Source organism: Myzus persicae, unplaced genomic scaffold, assembly GCF_001856785.1.
Source record: "Myzus persicae strain clone G006 unplaced genomic scaffold, MPER_G0061.0, whole genome shotgun sequence".
NCBI classification, from domain to species: Eukaryota; Metazoa; Arthropoda; class Insecta; order Hemiptera; family Aphididae; genus Myzus; species Myzus persicae.
Window position 1 is genome coordinate 226,798 of NW_019101570.1, and position 20,870 is coordinate 247,667.

The window sequence follows — 20,870 nt, forward strand, 5'->3', positions numbered from 1 at the left end:
ACTTTTCGTATTAAAACTCTCATGCTTAAGTTAAAATGCTTTTATACGTTTTTTTTTGTTTTTCTTTGAGTAATTTTTCCTAACCATTAGGAAAACTCACAAATCTCTATACAGACATTTTGAAGAAATGTGTTAAGAATAATTTTTTGAATACTTTTTTCATGTATGTAAAATAATAATATTACATCACTCTTAAACCGAACGAAAATGAATGATTGTATTGTATAATCCTGTTTTTTTTAATTTTAATATTTCTAAGCTTATGATTAACATTATATCATTTAAACAATTAAAGGACAGGATATGCATAAATAAATAACAGTATAGTTCCACTAATACCCAAATCAGTATTCTATATTATTTTAACCTTATTAGTTATTAGTTATTAGTTATTTAAAAATAAATTGACTATTGAGTATAAAAACAAGTATCAAAATTTAACATTTCAAAAAAAAAACAAATTTTATTGGACAGTCGTCAATATTAAAATATTTAATAGTAAAATTGTAATTCCATAAAAATAGTAAAAATAAACTTACTATCTTTATAATTGTTGTGTTATTTTATGACTATAAAAAAAAGCCTCAACCTAATTATTCAATGTCAAATTAATTTCATAGTTAATTATCAAGATTTTAATTAATTATGAATAGCTTAAAACAAAGAAAAAAACTGACTATACATCGGATCTATATACAAATATTTTAATATGTATATTTTTTACCTTTTAGTAATAATAACCACAGTCTACCACTTAGTCACAATATATTATATAACTGTATTTGATATGATTTTTAGATACAAATATTTTTAAGCTAAGCTTTAACAGTATCTATTGATTTTACAATGTATTTTTTATTTTTTTTTGTTTGTCTGAACTCTGGAGACACTTTTCAGTAAATAAAATATCTCGATTTTCAACTTAGATTTCATAATACCTATACCCAGTTCCCATTACCCAAACATGACGAAATGTTCATATTAGTATTTTTTATTCATCGTTTTTTTTTAATCCTTTTGAGCCATTATTTATTTGCATGTAAAATGTTCAATTTTGTTACAAGAATTTTAAGTTAAACATTTTGATAAAATGTTGCAGATTATTCTCAAGTAAAAATATATGAAATGTTCAATATTATAACTAAAGCTTGAAAATCGAAAAAAACATTCTACATGAGAACCTAGTAACGAGTTCAAACTGTAGCCAACACATCCAAAAATAATATTTAACCACAATTTTTTTTTATAGATATTTTAAGTTAAAATGTTAACAAAATTAAGTAGGTATTTAAACGAAAAATAACTATTTTAGTTGTATTAGTGATGTATTATGCTGGTTGCTGACATACCATATTTTACTCTTAGGTGTATATATACAGTCGTATTAATTATTCTAATTGTAATATTATTAAATAATAAAAACTTTAAATTTATTTAAGTTCTTACTCTGGTATATTTTTTTACTTTTTTATTCTTCAAATCAATTATATTTATTTTGCATTCAAATTATTCCCTACGTAATTTGCATCTTTAATATTGCATTCTATTAATTGGAATCAAAGTTATAAAGAATGCATATTGTTACTTACTTTGTTCCCTAGAATTGTTTCTCTTTAAAATTATACACAGTTATAACTTCATTAAACAGGTTCCTGGTTCAGGTGTTGGAATTAAAGTAGTGTGAGTAATACAGTAGTGGTACTTATTATGATCCATGAAACTCACTTTTAGATTAAACAAAAAAATTGGTTATAAACCTGATTTTTAATAATTTCTATTTTAATGTGTGTACCTATGTATGATGAGTAATGATAATTGTAGTATATTTGTAACTATTGATATACTTGTGTAAAATATTAATTTTAGCTACCAATACATTTTATTATTTAATATTAAAATTTAAAAACCATAATAATAATAATAGTGCCACTAATTAAATGTATATCTACTCTTTTAGAGGATGCGACACCAGCATAATAATTTTAACTTCGTCTTACAAAATTACAACATTGAAAATGTTAAGTTCACCATAATCCATTGTATGTTGTAAATATTAGAGTGGATCTATTTTTACCGTAAAAATTGAATGGTAAGATTATCTAAGGCACCTTCGATGATTTTATTGATATTTTAATTTTGAAGTAAGTTATGATCATTTTAATATTTACAAAAAATGTTCAGTTTTAAAAGTCTCAACTTGCTTTATAAATAAAATATCAATAGGAGCATCCGAGATGTGAAAGTAAAATTTGATTTGTTGTATGATTAAAACAGAGACAACACATGCGGAACGCGGGTATTTGTCAAAGTCGATATATTTTTATTTCTTTAACGAATTTCTATTCAATACTCATAAATTGCATTTAACCAAAAAGATACCTAATTAAATTATTAATTCCATGCATTGTACACATTAAAAAAACACACACACACACTCATAAATATATTAATTATAATAAAATACAATAAATAATTAAATATTTATATTGATATTTGGTAGCTATAATGCTATACATTTAAAAATAAAAAATAAATTTATTTTATTTTAAATAATATACTATTGTTACAAAAGTTCAATAATTTCAGTAGATTATGATATAATATAGATAATAACTATAAAAGATAAAAAGTAACATATTATATACCTAAGATATAACACACATCTGTATGCACAAATACTATAGTATTAACTATGTGAGAATAGTATATATAAAAAAATACTATTGGCAATATTGGAAACACTTTTTTCTGATTTTAATGCCCCTACGTTTAAATATCTTAGTTGTTTAGTTGTTAAAATAGGTGTTATTATATGAAATATACAAAAATCATATGAAATTATTTAAATCAATACATGCACAATCATTATTATATTACTTAATATTGTATAATGACTGGTGCTATAAAAATTAAAAGTCCATTGGCATTTAAAAAATTTAAGCCCCTTTATTTATATCTGTTTTATTTGATTTTTTCAAAAATGCGACAAACACATTTAGACATTTTTTATTCATTTTATGAATATAGTTTTTTTATAATATTATATTTTATATTAGAATTAATATTAGACATAGATAAGTGTACAATATTCTGTATCAGTGGAAACTCATATAACAATTATTTGAAGAAAAAAAATTATTTTAATATAATGAGTAATAGCTGCTTCTCTTTTGGATCTAAGCATACAACTAACTACTAATTATAATAATTTACAAGTCGATAATAAATTTACATTTTAATGATTAGTTTCATTGCAAATTATACTTGTGCTTGAATAGGCATATCCAAGGGATTATAGTAACTGAGATTATTGTTATAGTAACTATATGAATATCTGAAATTGCATATTAGATTTATACTTTTGAGGGTATTTTGTTCATAGTAATTCGATGATAAACAAAGTCATGATATTGTATTCAAATTAATCGATTTTATTCCATGTAAACCACACCGATTAAAAACTGTTGTCAAATTACAAATACTTAATTTTCGTAATTATCGGTACTGTACTAATGTTTTTACATTGAACTTTCATTTTATAATATATGTATTATACATATAAGATCTAACTTACCGACTTATGAGTTATGAGTATATCTACTGTATATACGTAATTTAAACAAAAAGATAAGAACAATGTTTTTCTGTACATTCAACTAGTAACTACATTGCACATAATGCAGTAGTGGTTTGGTGATGTGTATACTACATAGTGTTTTAGTTCATGTTTATGCCAAGGTCTTTTTTGTGTTGAATATCTAGGCGAAATCAAAAATAGTAACTCATAGCTTTGTGTTGCAATGGAGAAAAGGCTAACAAGCTGGCCCAATTTTTCCCTGTATTCTGACCAATCAGAATTTATTAACACGTAATGGATATACTAAGGTAGGCTTTGTTATTTAACGTCATTTGAGCATGAACGTTGACCCGAGCGGATGTCCCACAAGGACTGTATACAATTATGTATTATTTTTATTACTTGCATTAATTTCAGACAAACACATGGAAATTATTTTTTAATAAAACATTTTATTCAAACTGTATTGTACAATTAACATTTTTTTTCAAGTATAAAAAGTATAATCTAAGTATAAAAACATAATAATATTAAATTATAAAATAGTAACTTAACAAATTCTGACTTGAGAGTTTAGCCATATCAGAAGATTAGTCTCTTAATTGTTTGGACTTATTTTACGTTTTACGATTGGAGTCCATCCACCGCTCTCGTATTTTGAGTGGCTTTCTTGTCCGTACGAGGAGGATAGATCTGAACCGTAAGATCCATATGAAGAAGAAGACTGAGCTGGTCCATAAGACCCATACGAGGAAGATGACAGTGCTGGTCCATAAGAACCATATGAAGATGCGGACAGTGCTGCAGGTGCGTAAGATCCGTACGACGACAAACCTGCTCCGTATGAAGAGCCACCGGATCCGTACGAAGACAGAGATCCTAGAGAAGCAGATCCGTAGCTGGCGCCGTAAGCGGAAGCTCCTAGACCGTATCCTCCGTATGCAGGTGCTGGGGCAGCAACAACGATTGGCTGAGGTGCTTGGACAACGACAGGTGTAGCAACCGGTACAGGAACGCGCCTGACAACTGGAACTGGTACTGGACGGGAAACTGGTACAGGTACGTTCTGAACGACTGGGACTGGGTAGGGAGCTGGCACTGCTTGTGGCACTGGTCTGTCTACTGGGTATGGAATAGGCCTTTCGACTGGTACTGGGTATGGTGCGGCAACTCGGACTGGATATGGACGTTCTACTGGGTAAGGGACGGGATGTGGCACTGGGATGGCGACGGTTCTCTGCACTGGCACTGGGTACGGGGCAGAAACTGGTTGGGCATGACGGTTGATGATGTGAATATCCTTGGAGATGTGGATCAATGGGCCGACGGTCGGTGCTGGGCCAGCGGAATATGCGGACGGAGCAGCGACGATGGCGGATCCGCTGTATGCAGGTGCGGCTGCGACTGCGACTCCACTGTATGCGGGTGCGGCTGCGACTGCGACTCCACTGTATGCGGGTGCGGCTGCCACGGCGACACCGCTGTAAGCCGGAGCGTATGAGGATCCATAAGCTGATCCACCGTAAGCTGAGTAACCAGAAGCCAATCCGGACGATAAGCCAATGCTGGAGCCAAGTCCCAGACCGGAACCGTAGCTCAGACTGGAACTATGACCCAACCCGCTGTCAAAACCATGTTCAGCGACGATACCGCGTTTCTCCGGTTTATGCGTCTTGCTGTCTGTGCTTTCGGCCCTGGCGAGGGCTACTGCCACCAAAACGACGACTAAAGCTGATGTCTGCAAAAAAACAAAATAAAAAATAGCTTTTAGTCCCGTGTTACAATTGTGAACCACTGCTGTGGCACTCGTCTGTCGACGTCATTCCGACCGAGAGACGACTCCACATTGTATACACATATTGTATACTTGTGAGATGAGCTGATCGTGTATCATAACATATGGCAGTAAATATAGGCATTAAATACAAATGTGTGATTACAAGTAAATATGGTACTGATTGTTTTTTGTTATCCAAATACTTACGAATTTCATGTTGACTGTTCTACGTTGCTCGGTTGAATGATAATGTTTTGAAAACCAAATTGGCTATATATAGGTAAAGTCAACGATGGTGCTAGTGCAGACGTGAGGGACGGTAACACTAGCATGTGATTGTTACAATGTATGGGTGGTGGGTAAGTTGCGAATAAGAAAAAAAATATCTTGAAAATAACCAGTTTTGAAGTGTAATAGGCGTAATAACTGCAAAACTACTTCCTCTATATTATATAGGTACCACCGGTGTGTTGTGTCATCGATGTCTCGGCCGCAGACGACAAAAAAAATGTGGAACTATAATATAATATTAGGTATGATATTATATTGTGGGTACTCTCGCTAAGTGAATCATCTTGGCGATCACGTAACATCTAAGATTCGATATTAGCTATATTATTATACGCGAACTTACTCCTAAAGTATTTACTCGATGCAGACGAGTTACGTAAATACGTAATACAACGCATGTGACTTACTCAGCGAATAAATTATTATGAATAGTAAAAATATTATTGTGGTTTTTAAATATCGTGTATTTGATAGCTGTTGTTGTGCATAGTATTTGTGTGCTATAAAGATAATTATATATGTGTATTGGTGCCCTATACTTGATATTTTCAATATTCATGTAAAAAACCAATATGTCATAGGATGTGTTTTTGCAAATCTGTTTTTTTTTTTTGTTATGGTAATAGTCGTATAAACTATAAAGTAGTATATTATTCATCGATTGTTAGAGACAATCTATAGGTACTGGGCTAACTCGAAATTATGAAGTTTTAACGAAAAATTCATCACGATTACGAAAAAAAGTTGTAAATCCAGCCCAAAAACATCTGTTATAAATGTATGAATATTTTTTTTTACACATTTGTATTAGTTATATTTTTATACTATTAACACATGTTGTAAAATAAAATTTTAGATTCTGAGCTAAGGAATGAATGTATACTACAATTTAATTCACGTTGAGCTTTTTATATAAGCATGTGAAATTATCGATCGTTATTTTTTTGTTTTAATTAATATCTAAATTCTAAATAAAAAATTTTCGCTTTAAAATGTAATACAAGATTTCTCGTAATTTAAAGTTAGTGGAAATTAAAAAAAAAGTTGAGAGTAAATCCACAATAATTTGTATAAGTGTCTAAATTTGAAATTTCTTAAAATACGTAAAAATCAAGAAAATTTGAAAATCATTTTGAGTTAGAAACTCATACAATTTTTTTATCTAAATCTAAAATTTGAAACTTTCATACAAAATTCATCAAAGGCTAATCTGCCTTTATCAAAAAAATAAATGTCAATTAAAAAGTCAAATTAAATTTATATGAGTATTTGAAGTTGAAATTGTTCAAATGTTTAGTTTATTATTTTCTGGGAAGTTAAATTTGACTAATTCAACTAATAAACCATGACGACAATAACTGGGATTTACATAATTATATGTCTTAAAAGTTAAAACTAGTTAAAAGTGAATAAATGATTTCGATGGACGATGATTTAGTAGGCAGGAGTGAAATCATTTAAAAGAACTTTATGTAATATAAGCTATAGCTATAGTAGTTTGACAGTTGGTCTCGTGTGATTCAATTAGAAAATATATAGTATGAATATTGTACCAATATACATACTTGTCCAAATATCTAATTATTAAGTGACATCTGAAGTTAAATTGTTAATTACAGACAAGGTACAGTATCTGAAACAATCTTTATGGATTAATTTCTTCTTTAAATTATTAACTATAATATGAAAATATAATATATATGTGTATCATCACCAAACTTTCAAACACTAGACTGTACGCGGTACAACACAAAATCAAATCAAATTCATGAATAAAATAATAGTAAAAATATGTTCTATTATTCTACATTTTTTTCCTTACTTTTTTTTCTATTCTTTCTACGTGCAGATTTAATTCCATAGCTTAGTGACTCACACTTATCCTGTGTCAGTATGATTTCGATTATGCGAATGTGGAATGAGAGAAGCTGATGAATGACAAATATAAAAAAAAGTGTAAAAACTGGTCTCTGGACTCTGACCCCTACATAATATACCAATTATAATTCATCATTTTCATTTTTATGTTATTAGTGAATAATATTATTACGTATTATCATGTAGGCATATATTTTGTTTAATTATAATCCAAAACACACGAGTTTTCTATACCATTACATAATCTAAGAGATGGTGATGAAATATGCCTATTATAGTTATTAATTTATAACTTTATAAGTCATAAAATCTCTTGATATATATATAGGTAATACAATAATAACGCATACAGTACCTATAATGCCTATTATATATACATAAATACATAAACACATAAACACATAAAAAAACAGTATTGTTATGATATTTATCATTATCACGTAAAATAAACATTATTTATCTTATAAATATATATGTATTTGATTAGGTGTTTATATTTCATATCATTTCAAAAATCTGCGAAGATCGTGAGTTTTGTAGACAAACTTAATGTTATATAATAAATTGTTTACGCTTTGCTACTCGTTTTAATATATATATTTATTTTAACCTGGACTGTTTCGATCAGATATGCCTAACTGATACCAATCTCATCTCTACACCAACATTAATAAACACATTACCTATGACCTCTGATTATCCTAACATGAAAAATATCTATAATATAGTATATAGTCTTTGGAGGTTTGAAGCATACAATATAGAAATTGGCAATTCATTATACAAGAAATGTATGTATACGTTTAAAGTTATACAATAGTAAACGTAAGTATACTTGTAAGTTACCAATGGAAACTGTTAATCAGAAATATTTTTAAGAACATCCAGTAGTCAGATTTAAATATTGTGAAAACATTTGTATTCATTTACATTTGTATATAAGTCATGTAGGAAGAATGTTTAAAGTCATACAACTTAAAAGGTAAATGTGGGTTACCACATAAAAATAATGAAATCAGAAAAATATTTTAATTATTTCGTAGTCAAAAATCTTAATTTTTTACACCTAAGGCTTAAAAATTTAATACTTACAATGTAAATTTAAAAAAAAAGGTGGACAAGTAAGTATACCGCTCTGGTATATAGTATAGTTATGTTGAGTATGTCATAGTAATGGGTGTGTTAGATTTGAATTTGTAATGATAAATTACTGCATACGAAAAATGATTCTGAGAGGAGACTCGTGTAGTCGTGTTCCATCCCATCATACTTGTATAAATAATCAAATTAAAAAATAAATTAATAAAAATCGAAAATCGAAAATATCTCATGAGTTAAGACTATAAATATCGTATTTTACCAAAACCTTATGTTGTGTTAAAAGTAGATACATTTTTGAGAAATTGTTTATTGGAGTTTTTAATGTTAGCTATGAAAAGAACATTTTTTATGTATTTCTAATTGAAATATAATTTGTACATTTCTAGGATTTTGATGAATTTTGTCAAAATTTGTACTTTAAATGCATACAAAAAATAATACTACTATGTGTCTTTAATATGGTACTGGTCTACTTCATACCCTCGCCAATCAGGTTTAGTTGACGCCTGCCGCTTATATCTCTCTTGTTTTCGATGTTCTAATCAATAGTCAATAATTTATAAGAGAATAAAATAAATGTACACTTCTTTTTTTCTTTATTTGGAATAAACAATCTATACCTTAGGTGCACAATAGACTTATATGTGGTTGGAGTATACATTATACTATAGTTTTAATAATCACTTACACAATAATTCAATTATATTAACAGGTTATACTTGATGATTTCTAAGTCATCCACCATCCACTAATGACATTCACTAATTAACATTTTTTTTAATTATACATTTAAACTAAAATTTCGGATGGTCAAAATAAAAATAGATAAATCATAAATGAATAAATAAATCTTAAAAATATTGTACAAAAAAATACATTATTTATAAATTATGCAGATGACCAACATTCTGCTTTGCCCTTCGGCATTGCATTAAATAGATCGCGGCCGTTTAATTTACTTCGCCACATATATTCTGCTAAATATGAAATACGAATTTAGGAAGTTTATCTTAGTTCTTCTTCGTTTCTTGTTGCCCCATTTATCACATCCTCACAACATTCTGCGTATGAGGCTATGAGCTCCATTAATAGGACCCACAAAGTTATATTTGCGGCTTACTGTTGAGTGAATTATAAAGGACAGTTTGTTAAATATTATTTTAGCCTCACCAAGAATCAGATTTAATGGGCTATATAATTCATCTCGTATATACGTTCACAAACTATTGGCAATAACGTATTTTCCTACCGATCAGAAAATAATTCGACACGCAACGAAGCCGAAAGCACTCATTATTGCTCTCGCGACATAATATGCCACCAAAATACTCATTGCTGCGGCAATATTCAACCCGTATTATTTTTACGTCTGTCAAACAAACTCGTATCGATTTCAACAATGTAACTAGCACCTCCTATATTTGAATACCCACTGATTTACCTATCTCATATCATAAATTTAATTAATTTTACCAAATTTTATTCTTGAAATATCTATTTGGTGAATTTCACACGAATACCTAACGCACCTATTTAATTTTGTACCTTTTTTGTCTGCGGTACATTCTATAATAAACGATTAGAAGAACATCGAAAATACGAGAGATGTATAAGTGGCGGGCGCTAACTAAACCTGAGTGGTGGTTGAATACATCTTGGCGGCGGTCAACTAGACCAGTATCTACCAAATTTTTTCAACGACAAAAATGTTAAAAAAAATTACAAATTTGTGGATCACACATAAATTTAGTTTTGGCTCACGAAAATCGAATTTTTATTTATTTATTTCATTGTTTGCAATTGGTTTCATTTACATATTATACTACTATTATTTATATAATTTTCAGAAATAAATGTCATATTACAATTTTTACAAATAAAGTTCAAAAAAAAATTCATTTTTTTTAGGAGCGATGATAATAGGTTCAAACGTTTAAAAAATTCTTCACGAAAGTTTGCAAGTTACTTAGAAATTAAAACTACGAGAAAATAGTTTTTGGCAAAAATTATTTCACTCTATATACGGAGCGTATCATTGTTCATTAGTTAGAAAATAAACTACAAATAGACCGCAAAATATAGCATTGTAAATATACATAGTATAATATCCTTAGAAATATAGTGTGACTTCACTCAAAATTATTATTTGTATGCGATTTGTCATTGAATTAAATTTAACATATTTTACAATGAAGTTATAATATTACAGAAGAGCGACACCGGTTATTACTTATTTGTTATAGTAAATCACAAATTTCACAGATAGTTTGTAAAAGTTTTTTTTTATTATAAAAACAATTAATCACTCACTCATACATCGCTACAGCTTAAAAATTACTAAGCATACAAATCTGAAATTTTTAATAGTAATTCCTCTAATGCTCTAGATGTGCAATAAGAAAGGTTTTTCCGTTTTTTAAACTTTATATAGATGGTCAAACATTGATCTTCAGGTTCACGCAAGAAATTGAAACTTTGTTTTGGTTATAAATGGTGGCATTGGTAGCAGATTTTAACAATAATAGAAGAAATTATTATTATTATTAATTTTTTTTTTGTAAATGGTTGCCATTGATTACTATCGGGTAGATCAAATACAAGCATGCATCAAATTGTCAAGCTCGTGGCCTCGATATAACTCTAAAAGATAAAAACCAAATGTGTGTGTGTAACTTATACATATACTTAAAAACTCCTACTCAGTTGAATTTGACAAAAATATCAGAGATTGTTTTTAGAGATGTCAGAAAAGTTCACTACTGTACACTAAAACTGAGATACACTCTAACCAAAATACACCTATATAGCATATGTATTATTAGGATTTCCCACAAAAAAACTGTATACATGGGCTAAATGCGACTTACTCATTCATCGCTACATCTCAAACATTTCAAACGTATGTACTTGAAATTTAGAATAGGTAGTGATTCCTCTAATGATTTAGATGTACCATCCGAAATTAGCATTTTAAGAGGTGGTCAAACCAGGGACTGGACCTGAACCGAATGTAACCGGTTCTGGAACCGGAACCTTTAAATTAAGGATTGACTGAAACCTATATTGGTAAACAAAAAAAATACTGGAACCGAACTGGAATTTTTAAATTAAGTATGTTCTTTTAAATTTCGAAGAAAAATTATTTTGATCATCATAATTTATTATTATTTAATATTTTGTAAATACATAATTAGGGTTGTATGAGCGTATAACTTATCTAATATTTCTCATACTATTTATATTTTATAGAACCATTCAAAATCAACAATATGTATAATAATAAATAAATAAGATATTATTAAGCAAGACAATCATTTTAAAAATGTTTATTTGCATTCATTTAAATTGTAACCTACATATTCTTATAAGTTATGTAGGTCAATATAATACAGGAATTTCAGTTGAAAAATAAATGCACAAATATGTGTGCATATATATTTTTACTTCTATAGTAATACATTTTAATAATAAAAAAAAAATTAATAATTTATAAGATATAATATATTTATATTTGTGTCTTGAATTATGTACCTATATAGAAAATTTCAAATAAATTATACAGAATATTTACTGAGGATATAGTTTTCTATGATAGACTTTTTTTATTTAAAGAAAATTAAAATGTTAAAATTGATTTACCAAACTATATTATGGGTGAACTAAACACAAAAGAACTTTTCATAATTAATAAATAATAACTAGGTATACTATTATTAATTTATCTTAAATATGTATTATAAATAATATAGTACACATTTAGTGCAATTTTACTTAAATCTCATTGAAAAATTAGCTCAGAACTTAAAAATTTCTAATATTATTACTTATTTTAGTCCAGATTTTTGCCATTTATTTAGTAAAATTATTATTTATACATAATTGCATAAATAGAAAGAATTTATTTTTCATTTTCGACTAAAATATTGTTCTACGTAAATGGAGGGTATCTGGGTATTAACACGTTTTAGTAAATGGTAAGTAAGAAGTTTAAACTAAGAAATTATATATTTTACTGATATCAGGGACCGGTACTGAATATTTCTGCAACTGATACGGTGATACCTTTATATTTTTTTAGTAAATACCACAACAGTTATTTTATTTTCGAAGAACCGATACCGACATTAGTACCGGTAAATTCAAAATGTTCCAAGGTCAAACAGTGATTTTGAGATTTACTGTGGAAATCGAAACTTTTTTTGTTTATTAATTATGGTTGCTATTGGTTACTCAGGCAGATCAGGCAGAAGCATATGCATCAAATTGAGTAAAAAAAACTATAACTTACAACCATATGTATATATGTTGCTTATGTACTCAAAAACTATTAAATTGAATTTGTCAAAAATCTCAGAATTGTTTTTAGAGGTGTCAAAAAAATGTAGATAGTATGTATTTAAATCAAATAAAAAAAAATATATAACAGCTCACAGCTGTTAAATTCAACCCGCGACTTGCGGTTGCCCATCTATAGATCGAATTATTTCATAAATAAGCTAGCCGCAAGGTACACTGGAGACTATTTGTCCATGATCTGCAAGGTACACTAAAACTGAGATATACTCAAACCGAGATACACCTATATCATAGCGTGTATGCTATATAAAATTTGCCACATATAAAATTGCACAAGGACGAAACCAGGATATTCAGCTAGTTAATTTATAAGTATATAATAAACTAATTATGAAATGGGTATTTGAAACTACGCGTATTACATTTTATAATCATGTTTATAATAATGTTGTTTGAAACAAGTTAAACTGTCGAAGAGCTACTTATTTTATTTATTCACATTTGTATTTATATAGGTACTCCATTACCATTTAGATTCTTTAACATACTTTCGTTTTTTTTAAGATGAGACTATATACGTGTCTGCGTTTTAATATTCATTTCAACTTTACCTTAATACATTATAGTTTAGATATAGTGTGTTATGTTGCATAATATATTAATATTGTATGCATTATTCAAATTTAGTTACTATACGAATGTAATTTAGGTTTTTTTATTTTCACCATACATTATGATTTCAATTTAAAATAATTATTGTATTTAAATTATCAAACTGAAAGTCTAAGACAGCCATATTATATCGCATTAAATTAAAATAAAAAAGACATTTTTTTTTTAAAGCAAAACTTTTTATAAATACATATATAGAGAGATTATATAGCGGTACCTAATAATAATACAAGTAAAGGATGTTGAAATATTCAAATAAACACCTATATTAAGTACTATATTCCCTGAGAAATATAAAATTATATCATAGTACCTATATAGTTAGAATATAGATGGATTAATTCATTATTATAATTATGTGATTATAATATAAGTTAAGTAAATTACTCAAATGAGGTAAAAAAAAATGCTGCAAATTTTTTTTTCATTTTTAGATTCCTATTAAATTATGTATTTAGTTTATAAGTATAATATTCTGTTGTTTTCACACAAAAGAAAACTTTATTGCATTTAATAAGTTTATAAAAACTTTACTCATAACTCAAATCAAATTGTAAAGAAATCACTTTACTTTTCAATTACAATAGTTAATATAGTAAAATAACAAAAAACAGATCAATGTAACGTCACGACAGCCAAAAAATATATAGGTTTGGAAAAATTTTTAAATAAAAAATATATACCTAACAAACATTATTAAAATAGATTTATGTTAATACTAAATAAATGTAACACTAGTTCATGTAATCTATACCCATTATTCATAGGAAAAGTGCGGTGTACTTTGAGAAGAGTTAATTAAAATATCTTCTCGTAATTTACAGTGCATATAGACATCACGTGTCATAACTCATAATCTTTATTAAGTACTGGATTGTGGCTATTTAAAATAAAATATATTTTTTATATTTTTACCCAATTTTTTCCGATTATTATTATTTTACTTTTAATTTGGAATACTCGATACAAGTCGAGATAAATATGCAAAATAAATATCGAGTCAAATACGACACGAGTTATAGCCTTATAGGTATTATAGGAATTACTTATCAAAAGTAATTTCTATCACATTTTCATTACTTAAAAACAATTCCAACACGCATTATGTATATATTGTTTATATTATAAATTATAATATTAGAGTGTGCATGTTATTTTCACAGTAAATTGTAAATGTTGGAGAAATTTGTCAGGTATATCCCAGACATTCTTATATATATATATATATAAATATTAAAGAAAACAATATTATCCAATTATTCTAAACATACTAAACTACTAATTACTATACTGATATTATCAATCTTTAAGTTACACTTGTATAGTATATTATATTGCAGTATACCCAAGTTCGTAAATATGTCATTTAAAACATTTTGTTTTTAAACAACTTAATTAAGCAAACTTGTACACAATTTTATTAATATAAATTTAAAAAATATTAAATATTAAATAAAATAAATTTTTCCGAAACCAATAAAAAAAACTGTTGTTTTATACTTTTAGATGACTGGTATAGTATTGAGAAAATCACTAAAAAGCAAAATAATTATAAATATAAGTAAACATTTTTTAATTACCTACTATTGTCTATTAACTAACAAAACCATGCCAGTATAGTTTCTTTGGTTATCCTATATTATTACTCTGTTGCACGTAATCGTTTTTTTTCAAATAACGTATTGTACCTATATACATTATATACTTTTGACATCTAATTCGCAAGTGTATCACACTTATTTTAGGTTAGATGTTTTTCGGTCAAAAAATTGAAATCTTTTCAACGAAGCGACGTGTTACGAATAATAGTTAACAGAGAGTAGGTATACCTATATATAATAGGCTCATGTTTTTATTTGGTTATGTGATGCATGAACGAAAACACCCTGTGATATACGACGGTGCCAATAATATTACCTTGTAACATATTATAATTTACAACGTTTGAACATCTCCGTCGGATTCTGCATAAGTGTTTTTTCTTTTCCTAGAGAAATCGTTAAATGAATTATATAATACATAATATTGTTATGATATTGCAAGTGGATGGACTGTAACTAGTTGACATTTGGTCAGACATAAACTATTAACATAACAACCGGCGGGCAATATTATCTCGCGCGCATAGACATAATAATATATTATATTTTTTAAATGTCACGTGTTACACACAGTATTATAGAAATGTACATCCGAATATCCGATACACCTAATAATTTACCAACATTCAAATATTCGACTGCGGATTATGAATATTATTATTAATAGGAAATTGAAATAGTAGAATAGATCATATCTCCGGTGTTCACTTTGCCATCTAGTGCGAAACATTATACCTATGGGTACCTAGTATAAATATAAAATATTACTGTGATAATAATTTGTACATACATTGTCCGTTACGGTTACCGGTTACCGGTTTGTGGCGTCCTTTCGTTTCGTCTTCGCCGTACATACGAATATTTATTTATATTTCGTAATATTGCATACAACAAACGCACGTCCGCCGCTTGTAGGGCATTAGCCAGTGTTGATGATCTTTTTAGATATTCCAGGCTACTGAGTCTAGACTGCGAGTCGTGTGTGTATACCTACACAAGCTTTAGAAGAACGTGGAAAAAACTACAAACGATCATGCGTACAAAATTGTCGCTCAAACTGTGTCAGCCAAAGCAAAATTAATCGATAAACACTGATCAGTAATCGAATCGTTTTATCGTTTCATTTCAAATCCAAAACCCCAGTACGACTGCACACCACCGTTCTACGTCAATATCCCTGAATCCTATTCGTATTCTTTTATTTTTGAAATACAGGACACGGATTTTAGATTCTAAGCAGATCATCAAAATGTGTACACTGGTTTTACGGTCATTCATATTTTATTTTTTATTATTATACATTTTTGACGACGTCGCCTAAACTTAGTGTTAGTACCTACAGTATTTTTTTTCTTGGCACCTTAGTTGCGTCCCGTAAAAAAGATATAGGTACACGAATTATATCCCTCTATATCGGTTAAGTAGTAGAATTTTTATTTCTTTTTTAGGGGTCCCAGTGGTGTAATAATTATAAGGGAGTCTAGACTCTAATATTATCTTTCGATATATTATAATGGGATAATGGGTGGATTTTGTTACCGATTCCATAGTAGCAACATTATTGGTAAACAAGAATATGCAAGTTCGTTAATCGTTATCATGAACGATAAAAACATGACCTCAATTCTACCACAGAATTATATAATTTTTTCGAAAATAAAGAGTTCTTATTGTCTCTAAGAATAACATATAATTTATAAGCACTTACATTTTTTAAAACTTAAAAACAGTACACTTTAAAGCTCTATTGCTTAAGATCATATTATTCCTAGTACAACAATGTATTGCCTTCCTGAAATTGTTCAACAGTAACACATCACCGTCATGCTATTCATGCCTGTATAAAATGTAGGGTTGTGAGCCTGAGAAACGAAGCGAGACAACTATACAGTCACTGTAGACGAGTGTCCAACGCCAATAATTATCTGTAGCCTGTAGGCTTTATGTATTCTTAACGAACATTTTAATTGGAAGTAATCGGCAAACGGCTGATACAACATACAAATGTTGAAATGAATCATAAAATCATCATAATAAAGGTTATAAAGTAAATATAAAAATGTATATAATAACTTGTAATGCCGTATAATATTAACGTAGATCCGTAATTATATCACGTATATATTTATAATTTGTACCTATTTCGATGTTTATCACTATAAATATTTATATTTAGTATTTATCAGATTGGGTAGGTAGTAGGTACACGAGTATGCGGAATTTCTACAACAAGTTTCATATTATTTTCTAACGAAAAATAATGTCCAAGTAGTTATACACTCACATGCCACAATAAACATAATAATATATTAATGTGCAAATGTATAATCTATATTGAGCCTGGAGTGTGGACACTGACCAGCAAGTGGACGTTCGTCTAATAAATATAAACATATACGTATTAGGTATACCCACTAATATATAAGAATGTCGGATTCGAGAAAGTTTGATAGGTGAATATTATTATAATGGCAGGACATAACAGTGTGCGACATTTAATCGTAGTGTTACACAACGTTTTCAATTTTCAAATATTATATGTAACTAAATATTTATGATGATATTATCATCATTTATCGTTTACGTAGGTACATAAATACATAATATTATAATATAGATAGTATTATGTATAAATATATATTTATATAAATATTGATAACATTTCGCAGGTAAGGCGATGATGCTGAATGCAACACACGGAGTGTCGGAGGTAATAAAATATAATAACGTGTATACTGTATTCATAAATAGTATAATACATTGGTCCACTCGAGCGCTCACATAATATTATAGAAATAAAAATAATCCGTAACAGGTGGTCTGAGTCGGCGACAGACAGTTGCATAATAATTTATCATAACACGCGTGCCTTGCCTAAACAGTAAAACACGTTCGCATAGTTTTAATATGATAGGTATAGTTTAATATAATAACTATTCATAACTAAGTCTCCGATTGAAATGTTCTAAAAGCCATAAACACAAAAGGAACAAAAAAAAAAAATTTTATAAAAAAAAAAATAGTGCCCTTAAAAATGTTTAACAGCATTTTTTAAGTTGTATTATGAAAACTCAGTTAAATGTTTAAGTTTTAACACTTAAGAAAGCTTATAATAATTATAATATAAAAAATCTTTTCATCTTCTATTTGGAAAAAAATCTTAGTTTTAAAATTAATCATAATGTAATGGTTAATAAATCATATTTTAAGATGCTTGGCTTCATTAACAGAAACACGAATGATTTCACAAATATTACCTGCCTAAAATCTCTTTAATACTCATTAATTAGATCGGTTCTTGAATTTGGTTCACTTATTTAGTCAAGTGACTATTCAACGTATGATACTGATTTCGATAATGTCCAATTTAAGTTTTTAAAAAGAATAGCTAATGTCATAGGTTATACTTTATCACATAGCTCGGTTAGATACCTACGATATTTAGTTATTTTAAATTATGATTAATGATTACCTGATTAATTTATTGAACACTAAAAATTTACATACAATAAAAATTAATAAAATAACCAAAATATGTCTACAAAAATAAAATTTTCAAGTACCTTATTGCTACACGAATCGAATTAAGTAGCTCCTAAAGAGTACCCTAAAAATTAAAATTCACTTTGGAATCCAGTCCCCACCTATTGATAAATACTACAGAACAGAGTTTCAAGTAAACCATGATTTATTGTATATACCTACGTCTAGTATAATAATAGACCTAAATCATATATTTTGGAACGCTGACGGACGAGTGAGGGAACGCGATCACAACGAACGCAATCCGACAAAATACCACATACGTATCTTAGTGTTTATACATGCAACGTGATCAGCATAATAAATTATTGTATATGGCGTTATATCTTACACATGATAATTAATTGGTAACGAAAGTGTATTGCCGAGAAAGAATTCTGAGAAAAACTAGCCTCTCTGATCGAGTCTATTAATTAAATTACAGTATAATAATAAATATAATAAGTACATATAACCTAACCTATAGATAATATTAATATTACTTGTACGCCGTGAAATTTCCTAGACCCGCAACTATTAACCAGAAACTACTGACCAGTAACCAGATACCAGCACATGGGTATCTTACAATATAATGACGATAGTTTTCTCAACCTTCCGTAAGCGTAAAACAATATAAATACAATTATGAATTATGAATTATTGTTATAATCTTATTTATAACTTAACGATTTATGAAAAGTGCGTTAAAACTTTATAAATACCAGTTTTCTCCATAAACAATGCTTACTATGCTTCTTTATAAGTTCTAGGCTTCTAGCATCGATAACTGATAAGTAGCAACTCTCTATATATAGAATCTACTGTTGTATTATAAATTATTATAATATAACCTATTTAGTCTACATTCGGCATATTCTATGATACAATATTTTTGAAAATATAATAATGGTGACGTTTTTTTTATGTTAGAATTTCAATGTTTCGTGCAATCTATTAAGTCTGAAGGAGATCAATTGAGTGCAACGGAGTACTGAAACGATAGTAACGGAAAATAATACTACATAGGTATAAAACAAATAGGCAAGTGAGTACCGATCTTCTATACAGTATCTAAATGAATAGTTGCAACGGTATTATAAATTTAAATTTTTAAATTTTATAAAATCATTGAATACGAAGAACGAGCGAAGACGGTCCGTGGCGTCTGTCACTCCGTCAGTCTATAATATTGATTATTGGGTAGGTTGTATAGGTAGGTATGATATTGTTGTAATTAATGTAATTTATTTTACTATTGGGAATTATTACTCACTACAATAGATAAAATTCATGGCATTAATTCATTTTTGACGAAATAAGGCATTTTAAATTAAAAATTGAGTACAAAAAATTTGTGAAATTTGATTTACGCTCAACTTTTTAATTAATTCCACAAACAATTTTTAAGGAACCTCATATTAAATTTTCAAGCTTTTTGACCAAGCAAAATATGTTTAATCGGCAATAATTTAAAATCAAAATGTGTTCATGTCTATAAATAACTCGGGATATTTTAAAAATAATATGGTAAATAGAAAATTATTTTACAAACATTCGGTGATAATTGAATGTAGATATCTACGGTTATTTTTTTAGAGTTACATACACCAAGAAACAAAAACCTTTTTAAAAACTACAGTCAATTTTTGAATTTTGACCCCCTAAGTCCCAACTATATTCAGTACCTATTCACCAAACTAAAACGTCCAAAACATTCATCGCTCTATTCAGAATCTGAAAAAATATTATACAAGGATTAAGGGGGATCCCTCATCCTCAATATCATCCCCCGATGTCTACGCCCATATAATATGTGTATTTAGATATTTATAATTCTCTAATATTATGATAATGAGAGTAGCATATTTGCATATTCTATTAACATTGTCTATAGGTAACAAAATAGGTAATTAAAGCTTACATTTTAAGAAATCTATTTTTTGGAGGGGGAGGAGCAAAACACATTTGATATTATGTACTAGGTACTAGGTAGTGTAAAAATTACTTATGAGTTTATGGTGATATTTTAAATAATAAAATAAAATAAGTAAGCAATTGATAACGCATTTATACTGTCTATACGAGCTAAGGAAGGTCTACTACAGCCTCGGGCCTATGTTTAACTAACATATTTTTATCGATTTACCGTGTG

At 28.3% G+C, this 20,870-nt stretch overlaps 1 protein-coding gene across 1 annotated transcript; it reads right to left on the reverse strand.

Moving 5' to 3' along the window:
* Positions 1-4,171: 4,171 nt before the first annotated feature.
* On the reverse strand, positions 4,172-5,697 carry LOC111029745 (skin secretory protein xP2-like). Its single transcript, XM_022308889.1, has 2 exons — positions 5,562-5,697; positions 4,172-5,315 (listed from the first exon to the last, which is right to left on the reverse strand). Exons 1-2 carry the CDS (start codon positions 5,568-5,570, stop codon positions 4,176-4,178), a joined length of 1,149 nt encoding a protein of 382 aa, XP_022164581.1. The 5' UTR covers positions 5,571-5,697; the 3' UTR covers positions 4,172-4,175.
* Between the last annotated feature and the right edge of the window lie 15,173 nt (positions 5,698-20,870).